Source organism: Xenopus laevis, chromosome 7S (genome assembly GCF_017654675.1).
Source record: "Xenopus laevis strain J_2021 chromosome 7S, Xenopus_laevis_v10.1, whole genome shotgun sequence".
NCBI lineage: Eukaryota > Metazoa > Chordata > Amphibia > Anura > Pipidae > Xenopus > Xenopus laevis.
In genome coordinates, this window is record NC_054384.1 from 107,778,846 (window position 1) to 107,795,103 (window position 16,258).

The 16,258-nt window shown below is 46.0% G+C and overlaps 1 protein-coding gene and 1 long non-coding RNA gene across 3 annotated transcripts; both read left to right on the forward strand.

The window, feature by feature from the left end:
- Positions 1-6,052, forward strand: fbl.S (fibrillarin S homeolog). Its single transcript, XM_041571722.1, has 9 exons — positions 1-157; positions 2,629-2,787; positions 3,021-3,140; positions 3,217-3,311; positions 3,419-3,589; positions 3,689-3,821; positions 4,779-4,891; positions 5,233-5,378; positions 5,478-6,052. Exons 1-9 carry the CDS (start codon positions 148-150, stop codon positions 5,500-5,502), a joined length of 972 nt encoding a protein of 323 aa, XP_041427656.1. The 5' UTR covers positions 1-147; the 3' UTR covers positions 5,503-6,052.
- Positions 1,016-2,337, forward strand: LOC121396613. Of its 2 annotated transcripts, none has more exons than XR_005963093.1 (3): positions 1,016-1,598; positions 1,939-2,218; positions 2,301-2,337. It is a non-coding gene; the product is annotated as an uncharacterized LOC121396613 (long non-coding RNA). The 2 variants fall into 2 exon arrangements; XR_005963092.1 differs by lacking the exon at positions 2,301-2,337 and adding an exon at positions 2,264-2,291.
- Positions 6,053-16,258: the final 10,206 nt, after the last annotated feature.

Sequence of the window (16,258 nt, forward strand, 5' to 3'; positions counted from 1 at the left end):
TCCTGCCTATGTTCATCTCCTGCGCATGCGCGAAGCCCATTCTCAAGACGCACTGGCTGACGGGATATTTCCCCTCTCGGAAACGTGGTAGGATCTTCCGGAGTGTGAGTGTGTGAGATCGAGCAGGAGAATCGCAGCGCGGGCGCCATGAGACCAGGTGAGCACAGGGGTTCGGCTTCTGTTAGTGCGATGTCTCCCCCCCCCCCCGCGGGAATGGACTGTTCCCTCTCCTGTGTGTAGCCTGGTGCGGGGGGATCGGAAGGCGCGAGCGGAGGGGGAGCACGTGGTTCGTTTTATGGATTCGCACGTGGGGCTGCGGGAGTCTCCGCCGCGTGGGTTTTCTCTGGCTCCTCCGGGCCCCCCTCTCTCTCTCTCTCTCTCTCTCTATAGTTCTATACCTGCCCAGTCACCTTATTTAACACACACTCTGGCCCACGGAGCTTACACTCTTATGTTACATTGGGTTCAGTGGCAGGAACCTGAGTAATGAATAAACCTCTGCCCCAACTCTTCAATGTTATTGGCTCCCTCAGCAGCATTTATATTAGATTGTAAGCTCTACGGCCAGCGCCTCTTTCCTACTGTGTCTTTTAGCGCTTCAAGGACAAGTAAACTTTCAAAGTGAGAAAATGTAAAATGGATGAGGGGGTTAATTTTGTCATGTACATTCGTTATTTATTTTCTTTTTATACCAAGATATTAAGGGATACATGTGCTGTTAATATGAATGAATTTTGTTACAACAGCGCCACCTGCTGGTCAGTTTCCCACCAGTCTGACCAGCAAGTAGTCAAGGAAGTTGTCAGGAGAAAGAAAGAGGCTGCTCTGATGTTCTTCTGCTTAGGAAAGATGTGAGAAAGGTTTACATTTTATTCCTAAGCAGAAGAACATCAGCCTCTTTCTTTCTCCTGACAACTTCCTTGACTACTTGCTGGTCAGACTGGTGGGAAACTGACCAGCAGGTGGCGCTTTTGTAACACAATTCATTTACTTTAAAAGGGTACTGTCATGGGAAAACGTGTTTTTCAAATTGCATGTTAAATGCTTCAGCAGACGTCTGCACTGAAATCTGTGGGGCTAAACATATTGTTCGTATCCCAGGTGCCTAGTGATGTGCTGGCCGGCCCAATACCCGTGCATCGGGCAGGTTCGGGCGACCTCGCACCCCCATTTGCGGGTGGCAGGCTGAGCTCTTCTTCCTGCTCTCCCCGCCTGCCACCAACTTCCGGCTTCCCTTTTTATAGACGCGCACCTGCTTGCCCCACCCCTTTTGTGACATCATCAACAGGGTGGGGAACCCAAAAGTAGGGCACAGGCTGAGGGAAGGCGTGTTAGTCTGGTACTCCCTGGTGTTTCCAATCTCTAACCACTAGAGGCCTCCCTTTTGCAAGGACCAGGGGGTGGGGTTGGTAGGGTCGTCAGCAAATTTGGATGCGCCAATTCGGGTCAGCCAGTGTCCAATTCTGGGCGAGCCTTGTTTTGATGCACTGGGCTCGGAGGCCAGGTGTCCTATCTGTAACCACTAGAGGGCTCCCTGGAGTTTCCTATCTGTATCCACTAGAGGGCTCCCTGGTGTTTCTTATCTGTAACCACTAGAGGTCTCCCTGGAGTTTCCTATCTGTATCCACTAGAGCAGGGATCCCCAACCTTTCAAACCCATGAGCAACATTCAGAAGTAAAATGAGTTGGGGAGCAACACTAGCATGAAGAATGTTCTTGAGGTGCCAAATAAGGGCTGTTAGTAGCCCCTATGTGGATTGTCAACCTACATTGAGACTCTGTTTGGCAGTACACCTAGTTTTTATGCAGCCAAAACTTGCCTCCAAGCCTGGATTTCAAAAACAAGCTCCTGCTTTGAGGCCACTGGGAGCAACATCCAAGGGGTTGGAGAGCAACATGTTGCTCACGAGCTACTGGTTGGGGATCACTGCACTAGAGGGCTCCCTGGTGTTTCTTATCTGTAACCACTAGAGGTCTCCCTGGTGTTTCCTATCTGTAACCACTAGAGGGCTCCCTGGTGTTTCCTATCTGTAACCACTAGAGGGCTCCCTGGTGTTTCCTATCTGTAACCACTAGAGGTCTCCCTGGTGTTTCTTATCTGTAACCACTAGAGGTCTCCCTGGTGTTTCCTATCTGTAACCACTAGAGGGCTCCCTGGTGTTTCCTATCTGTAACCACTAGAGGGCTCCCTGGTGTTTCCTATCTGTAACCACTAGAGGTCTTCCCTGGCCTCCCTGGTGTTTCTTATCTGTAACCACTAGAGGGCTCCCTGGTGTTTCCTATCTGTAACCCGACTAGAGGGCTCCCTGGTGTTTCCTATCTGTAACCACTAGAGGCTCCCTTGGTGTTTCCTATCTGTAACCACTAGAGGTCTCCCTGGCGTTCCTATCGTGTGACCACTAGAGGGCTCCCGGCTTCCTTGGCGTTTCCTATCTGTGACCACTAGAGGGCTCCCTGGCGTTTCTTATCTGTGACCACTAGAGGGCTCCCTGGCGTTTCTTATCTGTGACCACTAGAGGGCTCCCTGGCGTTTCTTATCTGTGACCACTAGAGGGCTCCCTGGTGTTTCTTATCTGTGACCACTAGAGGGCTCCCTGGAGTTGCACTAACACATTGAGTCTTTTGCAGGATTCAGCCCCAGAGGAGGCCGAGGAGGTTTTGGAGACAGAGGAGGTTTTGGGGGCCGAGGTGGATTTGGAGACCGAGGTGGATTTCGAGGCGGCTCTAGAGGAGGATTTGGTGGGCGTGGCCGTGGAGGTGATCGCGGGGGTCGAGGAGGATTCAGAGGTGAGACTGGTGATCTTTCTAAACTTCTTCACTAAAACGGCTGTCTTTCTACCATTGGGAAACAAGGGGTTCCGCTCCCAGTCCCATATATTTGGGGTTCCTTCTGCATGTTGGGTTCTTGGGATTAATTGAGGAGCAGCAGCTGATTTAGCTTTAAAGGGACCCTGTTTATTAGGAGCTGCGTCGTGCAGATCTAAAGGTTGCGATTGGTCATATGAGTTTTATAATTTCAGGTGGATTCAGTTCTCCAGGGAGAGGCGGCCCCCGAGGAGGAGGAAGAGGAGGATTTGGAGGAGGAAGAGGAGGATTTGGAGCAGGAAGGAAAGTGATAGTAGAGCCTCACAGACATGAAGGTACCGTGACCTGAGAATTACCCACCTGCCCATGTGCCCCCGACACTGAGTAACTGTTCACTTGTGCCTCTTGTAGGAATCTTCATCTGCCGAGGGAAGGAAGACGCTCTGGTGACCAAAAACCTTGTTCCTGGGGAGTCTGTGTATGGGGAGAAAAGGATCTCAGTGGAGGTGAGTCCCCTGAAAGCAACACTTTGGCTGATGGGAGTTCTAGTTCAGCTGGAGGCTTTGCACGAATGGTTCTGGGCTGTGGGTAACGGCACCGTTTCTCTCCGTAGGACGGGGAAGTGAAGACGGAATACAGAGCCTGGAATCCTTTCAGGTCCAAGATTGCGGCGGCCATTCTGGGAGGAGTCGATCAGATTCACATTAAGCCGGGAGTTAAAGTTCTGTATCTGGGGGCGGCGTCAGGAACCACCGTCTCTCACGTCTCTGATGTCGTGGGACCTGTAAGTGGTCGCTGGGGGGGGCTTTACCACAAACCCGACATTACGTTTATATACGAGGGACGCGAGGGAATATAAAACAATAAATCTCTAATGTTCCAGGAGGGGCTGGTGTACGCCGTCGAGTTCTCCCACAGATCCGGCCGCGATCTCATAAACGTGGCGAAGAAACGGACGAATATCATTCCGGTGATTGAAGACGCCCGGCACCCCCACAAGTACCGCATGTTAGTGGGTGAGTCTTGTAGGGACACTGATAGGACACGGTGTTTGGAGAAGGAAAGCTACGGAGGCAGTTTATTGCCAATAGATTAGCCACAATAGTACAAGCTATAACACTATATTTATTCTGCAGAATGTTTTACCATACCTGAGTAATCAGCTGTTTAGGAAAGCAGCTGCCATATTAGCTTGATGTGATATCACTTACTGCTCACTTATAGCTCTGGGCTCAGATTACAGCAGGGAGGGGAGGAGGGAGAGAGGAACAAACTGAGCATGCTCAAGCCCTAGCCCTGGAGGTTTAAGCTGAAAACAGTTAGTCTGATACAGAAGCCCATGAGTACACAATAGAAGGAAAGAAATGTGCTGTTTCTTTTGACAGAGGACTCAGAGCAGCATTACTTTGAGGGGTTACTTGTGTGGCCTTTCCTTCTCCTTTAAAGGAGAAGGAAAGGCTAAAATTAAGTAAGCTTTATCAGAAAGCTCTATATAAATACACCAGTAACCCCCTCAAAGTAATGCTGCTCTGAGTCCTCTGTCAAAAGAAACACCACTTTTCTTTCCTTCTATTGTGTACACATGGGCTTCTGTATCAGACTAACTGTTTCCAGCTTAAACCTCCAGGGCTAGGGCTTGAGCATGCTCAGTTTGCTCCTCTCTCCCTCCCTGCTGTAATCTGAGCCCAGAGCTGAGTGAGCAGGGAGAGACTCAGGCAGGAAGTGATGTCACACCAAGCTAGTATGGCAGCTGCTATCCTAAACAAACAGCTAGAGCTCTTTACTCAGGTATGGTAAAGCATTCTGCAGAATAAATATAGTGTTATAGTTTGTACTATTGTGGCTAATCTATTGGCCATAAACTGCTTCTGTAGCTTTCCTTCTCCTCTCAAGCTCTCTCTTGGCCTCCTATCGACTGTCTCTAATGTGATTCATTGGGGCCTCAGTGTAACACTGTTTGGGTTTTGCTGCAGGAATGGTGGACGTGGTCTTTGCAGACGTGGCTCAACCTGATCAGACCAGGATCGTCGCCCTCAACGCCCATAACTTCCTAAAGAACGGAGGCCACTTTGTCATATCCATCAAGGTGGGTGTTTGACTTGTCTCCTTATCAGATCAATGCGGGGGCGGGGCAGGGGGACATGGGTGCTACCCACCCCCTCAATGTAACCAATGGGCTGAAGGTGCAGGGAGTTTGGAATCTGCTCCCATGAATACTTGTCCCTTGTTTCTATCTGGGTTCTCTATACAGTAGAAGCCACATTTTATGTTTTTCAGGGGACCGGAAAGAAAATGGTGTAAAATGAGGGAAAAGTATAATATGTGGGTGGGACCCCAAAACCACAATGTAAAATCAGGGGACATAAATGAGGTTTCGCTGTATTTTCTTTGGGCACCGGCCTGAAACCTTTTTATTTGAAACCTCAGGCAAACTGCATTGACTCCACGGCAGCCCCAGAGGCAGTTTTTGCTGCGGAAGTGAAGAAGATGCAACAAGAGAACATGAAGCCGCAGGAGCAGCTGACGCTGGAGCCGTACGAGAGAGATCACGCCGTGGTGGTCGGGATTTACAGGTGAGTGGGAGCCGCCCTGCTGATTTAGCAATTTATATCTATCCACTGCAATTCAGTCACACGAAGAGTTAAATATCGCTTTGCTCCTCCCCCTTCTAGGCCGCCGCCCAAACAGAAGAAATGATGAGAAGGAGCAGGATGAAGATTTGTTTTAAAGGACTTTTATTATACGAGAACTTTCCCAGCCAGAGACTGACGTGAATGGGTTAATGACGCCGGGATTTAACCATTGCAATGTACAGCAACTCTGTGGCCTTTTAGAATGGAGGAGGGGGCGGGACTTGTGGCCCCTCAGCTGTCGTGAGCTGAAACTGCTGGGAGTTGCCGGGAGTTGCAGCTCATCTCAGCTGGGGGGGGCCTTCAAGTTGTTGTTTCTGCTCTACGTGAGGCCACAGACCATTATTTTATAGATTTTTTTTTTTTTTATTATATTCAACGATTAACCACCATATTAAGATGCCCGCCCCTCTTTCATTGGCCACTCCCCCTGCGCCGTATAATGGCGTCTCCATAACAACGTACCAGTTATCCCTGCACCCGGGGGGAGGGGCAGATTCTATGGGAAGTGCAGACAAAGATCTTTTATGTTTTTTAAGAAAGAAAAACTTGAAAATGAACCAGAAAAAAGAGATGGAAATTCTTTATTTTAATTAAAGCGACAGTGTGTGAAACGACTCCGGAATTGGTACCGATCTTGCTCCTGGGCTCGGCCCCCTCCTGTTATACAGATTACTTGTCTTAAACGTCTTTGGATTAAGCAGATGTGGGGGTGGCAGGATATACTGGGGGGCATTTTGTTGTGGCCACCCAGTCGCTAGTAGGTGGGGCAAGAGTCAGTGGCCCTACGGGTTCTAGGGGGGTATTAGAATAAATGATCTGGGTTTCTGTAAAGATTTTATTTTTATAATTAAGCAATACAAAGTGCATACGTTAATTGAGCTTGTCCAGCAAAGGACCGCATTGAAATCCGCTTTTTAAAAGTTTTTTTTTTTTTAATATTTAAATCTGACATTGGGGGTAGACATGTTTTTCGTTTCCCAGGTGCCCTCAGCCATGTCGGAGTGAAGTACTTTCTTTTTAGGGGACTGGAGAAATCATAACATATGGGGATATATCATTAAAAACATTAATTGTTTCAAGAATAACCTCTTAAAGGGGAAGTAAAATAGAATCAGGCTAGAAATGCTGTATTTTTATACTAAACATAAACATGAACTTACTGCACCACAAGTCTAATCAAACAAATGATTTATGCTTTCAAAGTTGGCCACAGGGGGTCACCATCTTGTAACTTTGTTATACATCTTTGCAAGACTAAGACTGTGCACATGCTCAGTGTGGTCTGGGCTGCTTAGGGATCGTCATAAATGATCAAAACAGCACAAGTCAAATAATATCTGCCAGAAGCCGTTACAACAAGACTGATTAATAATCAGAATATACAGACTGCACTGGGTCCTGTGTTGTCATGTGATCCAATGTGGATTTTATAGTTTTTGTATTGTTTAATACAAACTTTCTCCAACTCTGCAGAACCAGTGGCTGCAGCAAAATAATCCTCCAAATAGAATCCCAGTTTATCTGTTTAAATCTGGCTCCATGATCTTTGTCCCTGCAGCTGGAGTTGGAAACAGTAAAGGGGATGTAAAGGCAAAAATAAAATCCAATACAAATCTCTACACAGTCACCGACTGCTCTACAGGGAAACAAACAAAGCTGCTTGAGTTCTGCATGGCTGGGAAGTAAGGCGGGGGTTCCCCCTGCTGTACATAAGTATGATTGTTTCCCTGCAGAGCAGTTAGGGACCGTCTGACAATTCCTATCCACAGCAGTAAATGAAGGGAAAATTTCACTGCATACAGTCAGGTTTCTTATAAAAACAGTAGACATTTTTTAATTAAAGTATATTGGAGATAGGTTTCTTTGTCATTAAAGAAAGTAAAAATGGCATTTTAATTTTTGCCTTTACATGCCCTTTAACTTCTAGCACTTTATAGCAACATCTGATGTACAAGCACAGGCTGATTAACCCAAAAGCAAAGAATCATGTTAATTAACTTTACTAGAATCAATAGGCCACTTTTGTCAGTTTTTAAAAGGATCTACTTTGTATATAGACATTTTTGCAGGGAGATAATGAAGACTTAATGGTTCAAAACACTTCTGTCCCAATGGGGTTCGTTTATAAACAATGGGCACATTTGCTCCGGGGCAGTAACTTGAGGCAACCAATCAAATATTTGCTTTCATTGTTGAATCTGCAGCTGGCTGAAAAAAAGCTACTCACTGATTGGTTGCTATGGGTTACTGCCCAGGAGCAAATTTGCCCAGTGTTTATAAACGAGCCCCAATGTCTGTCTATTTCAAGTGGTTTCAAGCCCTTGGTTTTTGGTGAACTGCATTTTTCTTCCTTGCTTTATGGTGAACTTTTTCACTATTTATAGGGATGGGCGGATTATTTTGCCGAAAAAATGACGCCCATAGACTTGTATGGTGTTGTGCGTCAAAATAAAAACCGAAACGGGTCAAATTCGCCCATCCCTAGTTATTTATAGAAATTGCACATAAAGATCTCTGATCTAATAAATATATTCATTCCCTATAATAAACAAGGTCCTTTATGAGCAGGTGGGAGTGAAGGAGTATTTCACGTGTCGGACAGCTTTGCACGAGTCCATTCTTCAGCTCTATATTTTGTTGTTCCACATTTATAATAATCTGAGGTTTACAGTTCGGTCCATAAATATTTGGACAGAAACAACTTTTTTTCTCATTTTGGTTCTGTACATGACCACAATGAAGTTTAATTGAAACAACTCAGATGCAGTTGAACTGCAGACTTTCAGCTTTAATTCAGTGGGTTGAACAAAAAGATTATATAAAAATGTGAGGAACTAAAGGCTTTTTTCTTAACACAATCACTAGTGATGGGCAAATTTATTTGCCAGACATAAATTCACAGTGAATTTCCGCGTTTTGCCGTCGGCGAATAAATTTGTGAAAATTTGCCAGACAATTTAGACGCCAGCGACAATTAAATGCACGCCCATTGACTTTAATGCAATTGGACAAAATAGGCGAACGTCAAATTGTCGTCTGCATCGGAATTGTTGCCGACGTTGATTTTGACGCCCACGAATTGACGTTGGTGTCAAAATTCACGTTTTGAATTTTTCTGCGAAGCGAAATGGGACAAATTTGTTCATCACTAACAATCACTTTATTTCAGAGGCTCAAAAGTAATTGGACAATTGAGTCAAAGACTATTTCATGGGCAGGTGGGGGGCAATTCCTTGGTTATGTCATTAACAATGAAACAGATAAAAGCCCTGGAGTTTATTTGAGGGGGGGGGGTGCTTGTATGTGGAAGATTTTGCTGTGAAAATCCCAGAATATTTAGTGGGTTATTTACTAAAACTGGACTATTTCTCACTTTATTAAAAAAAAAATTGGCCTAATTCCCAAACCCCTTAATTTACAGAACCAAAATTAGAAAAAAGTTGTCTCTGTCCAAAGATTTATGGGCCTGACTGTATGTGACTGTACAGTGTGTAAGTAAAGTCTTAATTCATACAGTTTATTACTATTGAAACCCATATATGGGGACTAAGGGAGTTATTTACTAAACTCTGAATGCAAAAATCCCAAATTTTTTGAAATGTATTATACCCCGAGGATGGAAAAGTCTGAATCTGAAAATCCGGCATCTCAGACCTGTCGAGGTTGTATATAAGTCAATGGGAGAAGTCCCAATGATTTTTTGATGTGCGCTGGGTTTTTGCCAATAAGCCGAAGTTTTCGGGTGAAAAATCCGTAAAAAATCATGAAAATTGGGTTTTTCACAATTTTTTCCCCGCAAACAAAATTTTCAGGAAAGTGTATTAATAAATAAGCCCAAAAATGTTGTGTGGATTTGGTCTGAGTTTTTTTCAGAAAATATTGAGATAAATTGAGACTCTGATAAATAATCCCCTAAGTACATCAGGCATGTGGGCTGCTTCGTTTTTTTTTTTTTTGCCAGGGCTTTAAACTCACAGTCCGGCCCTGCTGGTAGTTCCCTACTACAAGGACCTGAGAATCCCCAGAGGAAGTTACTCGCTGTTGGTGCTGCTCAAGACCTGATTTATTACATACAACACAAAGTTGTCTCCATAGACTGAGGCAGTGCCACTGACACATGAGCTTATACAGAGGGTTCTAGTAACTAGTGAGTGAGTAGAGAGAGGTTACTAACAGGTGGGTGCATTATGTAGTAGGAAACACTAGGGGGCAGCAGAGCTCAGTGGAATATTAGGGGATTAATGGCTTTGCATTTAGAGCCGGATCAGTCCATTTCTGTTATGCAGAACAAACGCTGGGAGGGTCAGTGAGAGAAGCACTGGATTATATTCATTTGTACTAATGACGTCTGATCCATTGAGTCCAGATCCAGCGGAACTACAGGCTGCATTCAGGAGTCGCTATTCCCATCAGTCTGAATCCTATTCATTTGTACGTTTGGATCTGAACAGCTAAAAAAAAAAAAAAAGCCCTGCCATCACTTATGGCAACATGGCAGCTCCTGAGCAAGAGGAATCCATTGCTGCTCGGATCCATCATATTATCAACCACAACTACAGTGGTGTGAAAAACTATTTGCCCCCTTCCTGATTTCTTATTCTTTTGCATGTTTGTCACACAAAATGTTTCTGATCATCAAACACATTTAACTATTAGTCAAAGATAACACAAGTAAACACAAAATGCAGTTTTTAAATGAGGGTTTTTATTATTTAGGGAGAAAAGAAATCCAAACCTGTGTGAAAAAGTAATTGCCCCCTGAACCTAATAACTGGTTGGGCCACCCTTAGCAGCAATAACTGCAATCAAGCGTTTGCGATAACTTGCAACGAGTCTTTTACAGCGCTCTGGAGGAATTTTGGCCCACTCATCTTTGCAGAATTGTTGTAATTCAGCTTTCTCTAGTCGGCCCTCCTGTCAGTGCAGACGTATGGGTTATGTCCAGGTTCACCTCTGGAGGCAGGACAGAAGAATTGGTCTCTTGGCCCCTCCCTCAGGATATATAGGCTGGCTCCACCTCTGTTCCTCAGTTCTTTTGTCCTGCCTTGGAGGTGAAGGATAGAAATCTCACTACTACTTTTTTATTTTTATTTCTTTTACAGATGGTGGCATGTAGTGCTGTCTCCCAACATTTGTCTATTCCCTCCTTGCTTGCATATTGCAGCAAGTGGAATATTGACCACACATCCTAAGGATATATCCAAAATCCCGTGCATTTCCTATTTTTACATCCATCACTAAAACTATTGATACAGAATGGTCACAACCTGACCGCCGTTTTACCTTATCAAAACGTTTTTATGACACCTACCCTGTTCCTGAGGAACAGCGCAAAGTATGGGATAAGCCTCCTAGGGTAGATTCGGCCATTTCTAGACTCTCCAGACAAACTACACTACCAACTGAAGAGTCCGCATTTAAAGACCCCATGGATAGAAAATTAGAGTCTTCGCTCAAACGAGCATACTCTCAAACGGCAGCAATCCTCAGACCAGCCACAGCGGCAGCAGGCCTTGCTCGCACAGCTAGACATTGGGCACAGGAAATTGCCCAGAACCCTCCTACTTCAGCCCAGGAGTTAACAGGGGACATGAGTAGACTGAACACGGCCCTTTCCTTTTTAGCCGATGCTGCGTTAGAAATTATTCGGCTAGCAGCACGATCTTCCGCAAATTCGGTGATGGCCAGACGAGCTCTCTGGCTTCGTCACTGGTCAGGGGATACCGCCTCTAAGAATAAGCTATTGAAACTGTGCTATACTGGTGAGTCCTTGTTCGGCCCTGACCTCAAGCAAATCATTACGGAAGTCACCGGTGGGAAGAGTACTTTCCTTCCACCAGGAAAAAGAGGGCGCATGGATCAACCCAACAGATCGACCAATAGGCGGCCATGGTCCACTCCTACCCGCAATTTTCGTTCCTTTCGCTCGCCTAACTTTCGTAACACCGGCTCAGACCAAGGTGCAAGACGTAATAAGACACAGTGGCAACAACCGGGTAGGCACCGGAAGCCTACCACCACTAAACCCACCTCTACTTGACTGCCCCCACCTCGACCCAGCATCCAAAGTAGGAGGTCGATTGTCAAACTTCCTGTCATGCTGGGAAACTCACGTCCTAGACAATTGGGTTCTGCAAATTATCCAGAATGGCTACAGAATTCATTTTACCAAATTGCCCCCAAGAAAATTTGTTCCATCCGTAGTACCTCCACACAAACGACAGGCCTTACAACAAGCCGTCCTGGACCTACAACAATCTCAAGTTATTGTTCCTGTGCCACACCTTCAAAAATTCAAGGGATTCTATTCCAATCTCTTCCTGGTCTCCAAAAAAGAGGGATCCTTCCGACCAGTACTGAACCTCAAGAGGTTAAATCAATTCATTCACAACCACAAATTCAAAATGGAGTCGATCAGGTCGGCCATAGCCTTCATGGAACCCGACTGTTTCCTGACGTCGATCGACCTCCAGGATGCGTACATCCATGTTCCCATCCACCCCAGTTCTCAACCTTTTCTCCGTTTTGCAGTCAACGACCAACACTTCCAGTTTGTGGCTCTTCCATTCGGACTTTGTACAGCTCCAAGAGTGTTTACCAAGGTGCTTGCACCATTGATCGCTCACTTGAGAACAATGGGGATTCATGTGTTACCATATCTGGACGATCTCCTTCTCAAAGCTACGACTCAGGAGCAATCTGTCAGGGACACAGAGATCACTCTGCAAACTCTTTCACAACACGGTTGGCTGATAAATCACAGAAAAAGCTCCCTCCTTCCTTCCCAGAGCATAATTTTCCTGGGCCTACAATTCGACTCCCAACACCAGACGGTACGACTTCCCGAGGACAAGATCAACAATCTTGTCAACAATACCACCAAACTTCTACAACAAACCACAGTGACGGCCGGCGATTGCCTTCAGCTCTTAGGGTTCATGGTATCCGCTCTCGAAGCAGTTCCGTTTGCAAGATTTCATCTGCGTCCTCTACAACGCAATTTTTTACAATGCTGGAACAAAAATCATCAGGACCTTCAGCAAACCATTCCCATCTCTCCTCTCACCAGGAGCAGCCTTTCTTGGTGGACCAACAGATTGCACCTACAATCGGGCAAGAGTTGGGCTCCCGTCAAGTGGGAAGTGGTGACAACCGATGCCAGCCTGTTCGGCTGGGGAGCTGTTTATCGCGAACACACTCTGCAGGGTCGCTGGGACCACCAAGAGTCCCGACTACAAATCAATGTACTGGAACTTTGAGCAATTGTGTTGGCCCTTCAGGGCTGGTCCAGCCTCCTCCGGGCGCACCCGGTCAGGATTCAGTCAGACAATGCCACGGCAGTAGCCTACATCAACAAGCAGGGGGGAACTCGCAGCAAACAAGCGATGCTGGAGGCTACCAAGATCCTGACCTGGGCCGAACTCCATGTTCCGGCCATCTCAGCGGTGTTTATTCCGGGAGTCCTCAATTGGGAAGCCGACTTCCTCAGCAGACAAACACTGGACCAGGGGGAATGGAGTTTGCATCCCGAGGTATTCTCCCAAATCACCAACAAGTGGGGGGTACCAGACATCGACATTCTGGCATCCCGACACAATTTCAAAGTTCCATGTTATTGCTCCAGAACCAAAGATCCCGGAGCAGCGTTCACAGACGCGTTGGTGATTCCCTGGAACTTTCACAAGGTCTATGCTTTCCCACCGCTTCCGATTCTACCCAGAATCATTGCCAAAATCAAACTGGAAGGGTCGACCACTATCCTCATTGCTCCGGACTGGGCCAACAGACTGTGGTACTCAGATCTGATCAGCATGTCCATTTCCAGACCCTGGAGACTGCCCATGCGGTCCGACCTTCTCCTGCAGGGGCCAGCACGTCATCCCAATCTGCCTCTGTTGCGTTTGACGGCCTGGCACTTGAAACCAAGTTGTGGTCCAAACGGGGGTTTTCCCCGGCGGCTATAGATATTCTGCTGCAAGCACGTAAAAGGAATACAGCCAAAGCTTACTACAAAGTTTGGAAGACGTTCATTGACTGGTGCTCCGACCATCAGCAGTCATGGGAAGGTAGCACGTCACGGATTATTACTGACTTCCTGGCTGCAGGTTTTGCAAAGGGTTTGGCACCTAGCACTCTTAAGGCTCACATCTCTGCCCTCTCTATTCTATTCCAAGTGAAGTGGGCGGATCATCCGGATATTCAGCAGTTTTTCCAAGGGGCATTGAGGGCCCGGCCTCCATTTAGGAACCCCACACCCCCTTGGGATCTGACGTTGGTTTTATCTGTCTTACAAAAGGAGCCGTTTGAACCTCTTCACAGCTGTGACCTCAGATGGTTAACTCTTAAGGTTGCCTTTCTCATTGCGATCACTTCCGCCAAGAGAGTGTCTGAGATAGCGGCATTGTCGCATAAAGAGCCGTGGCTGGTTATTCACAACGACAAGGTTGTACTTCGCACTGTTCCTGGTTTCCTCCCTAAAGTCGTCTCGGCTTTTCATATTAATCAAGACATTGTTCTTCCTTCATTCTGCCCGAATCCGCATAATGCCAAAGAAAGTCAACTTTACAAGTTGGACGTTGTGAGGGCAATTCGGATTTACAAACAGCGAACGGCTAGTTTTCGACGGTCGGATTCTCTTTTGGTTTCCTACTCACCTGCACACAAAGGCCTAGCGGTGTCCAAACGCACTATTGCTAGGTGGCTCGTAGAGACTATCAACCAAGCCTACTTGCTCAGCCACAAACAGAAACCGTTCCGAGTAGTAGCCCACTCTACCAGAGCACAGAGCACCTCGTGGGCTCTCCAGAATTCAGCTACGCCAGAACAAATCTGCAAGGCTGCTACATGGGCTTCGCCCAACACTTTTATCAAGTTTTATCAGTTAAACGTTTTTGCTTCTATGTCGGCCGTGTTTGGCCGTAAAGTTTTGCACACTGGCTTAAATCAGGCTCTACCCACCCAAATTATTGAGGGACAGCTTTGGAACGTCCCATACGTCTGCACTGACAGGAGGGCCGACTAGAGAAAAAGGGATTTATACTTACGATAAATGTTTTTCTAGTAGGCCCGAACTGTCAGTGCAGTAAGTCCCACCCAGGCTGATTTTAGTATGGGTCTGTGGACTCTATTCTCTTGTCTCTCTCTCTCTATACTCCTACTTTTGTCTCTTGACCTTCCTTCTGTCTTGCTGTCTCTTCAACCACCTCACTGAGCTTTATAACAGAACTGAGGAACAGAGGTGGAGCCAGCCTATATATCCTGAGGGAGGGGCCAAGAGACCAATTCTTCTGTCCTGCCTCCAGAGGTGAACCTGGACATAACCCATACGTCTGCACTGACAGTTCGGGCCTACTAGAAAAACATTTATCGTAAGTATAAATCCCTTTTTATTTGAGGGTTTTCTAGCATGAACCGCCTTTTTAAGGTCATGCCACAACATCTCAATAGGATTCAGGTCAGGACTTTGACTAGGCCACTCCAAAGTCTTCATTTTGTTTTTCTTCAGCCATTCAGAGGTGGATTTGCTGGTGTGTTTTGGGTCATTGTCCTGCTGCAGCACCCAAGATCGCTTCAGCTTGAGTTGACGAACAGATGGCCGGACATTCTCCTTCAGGATTTTTTGGTAGACAGTAGAATTCATGGTTCCATCTATCACAGCAAGTCTTCCAGGTCCTGAAGCAGCAAAACAACCCCAGACCATCACACTACCACCACCATATTTTACTGTTGGTATGATGTTCTTTTTCTGAAATGCTGTGTTACTTTTACGCCAGATGTAACGGGACGCGCACCTTCCAAAAAGTTCAGCTTTTGTCTCGTCGGTCCACAAGGTATTTTCCCAAAAGTCTTGGCAATCATTGAGATGTTTTTTAGCAAAATTGAGACGAGCCTTAATGTTCTTTTTGCTTAAAAGTGGTTTGCGCCTTGGAAATGTGCCATGCAGGCCGTTTTTGCCCAGTCTCTTTCTTATGGTGGAGTCGTGAACACTGACCTTAATTGAGGCAAGTGAGGCCTGCAGTTCTTTAGATGTTGTCCTGGGTCTTTTGTGGCCTCTCAGATGAGTTGTCTCTGCGCTCTTGGGTCATTTTGGTCGGCCGGCCACTCCTGGGAAGGTTCACCACTGTTCCATGTTTTTGCCATTTGTGGATAATGGCTCTCACTGTGGTTCGCTGGAGTCCCAAAGCTTTAGAAATGGCTTTATAACCTTTGAAATTGAACTCAGGTGTGATAAACCACAGTTAAGTTATTTTTTAACAAGGGGGGCAATCACTTTTTCACACAGGCCCATGTAGATTTGGAGTTTTTTATCTCCCTTAATAACGTAAACCTTCATTTAAAAACTGCATTTTGTGTTCAATTATGTTATCTTTGACTAATAGTTAACGGTTTTTGATGAGCAGAAACATTTAAGTGTGACAAACATGGAAAAGAATAAGAAATCAGCAAGGGGGCAAATAGTTTTTCACACCACTGTATGTCCCTGGTGTATTGAAATAGACGTTCATTATGCAAAAACAGTTCCCCTTTAAGGTTGGGCGTGACCCCAATAAATCAAGGCAGATAATTTGGCACAAATATGGCTGCTCTTTCCAGCCGAACTCTTTCAGGGCTTGGAGAAGTCTTTCCTGGAAGTGAGATGGAGCTCCAGATAAATTATATGAGGCTTCTCAATTTGGTTTGTGATTGTAGAACACCCCAAAAATAGCATGTTTTGCAGTGTGTTACACCCCCATATACCCCAATTTACCCATCCAAGCAGCAGTCCTGTCCTGCTTTAGTCTGAGATTCTAGCTATCTGTATAACAGAACATTCTGTCCCA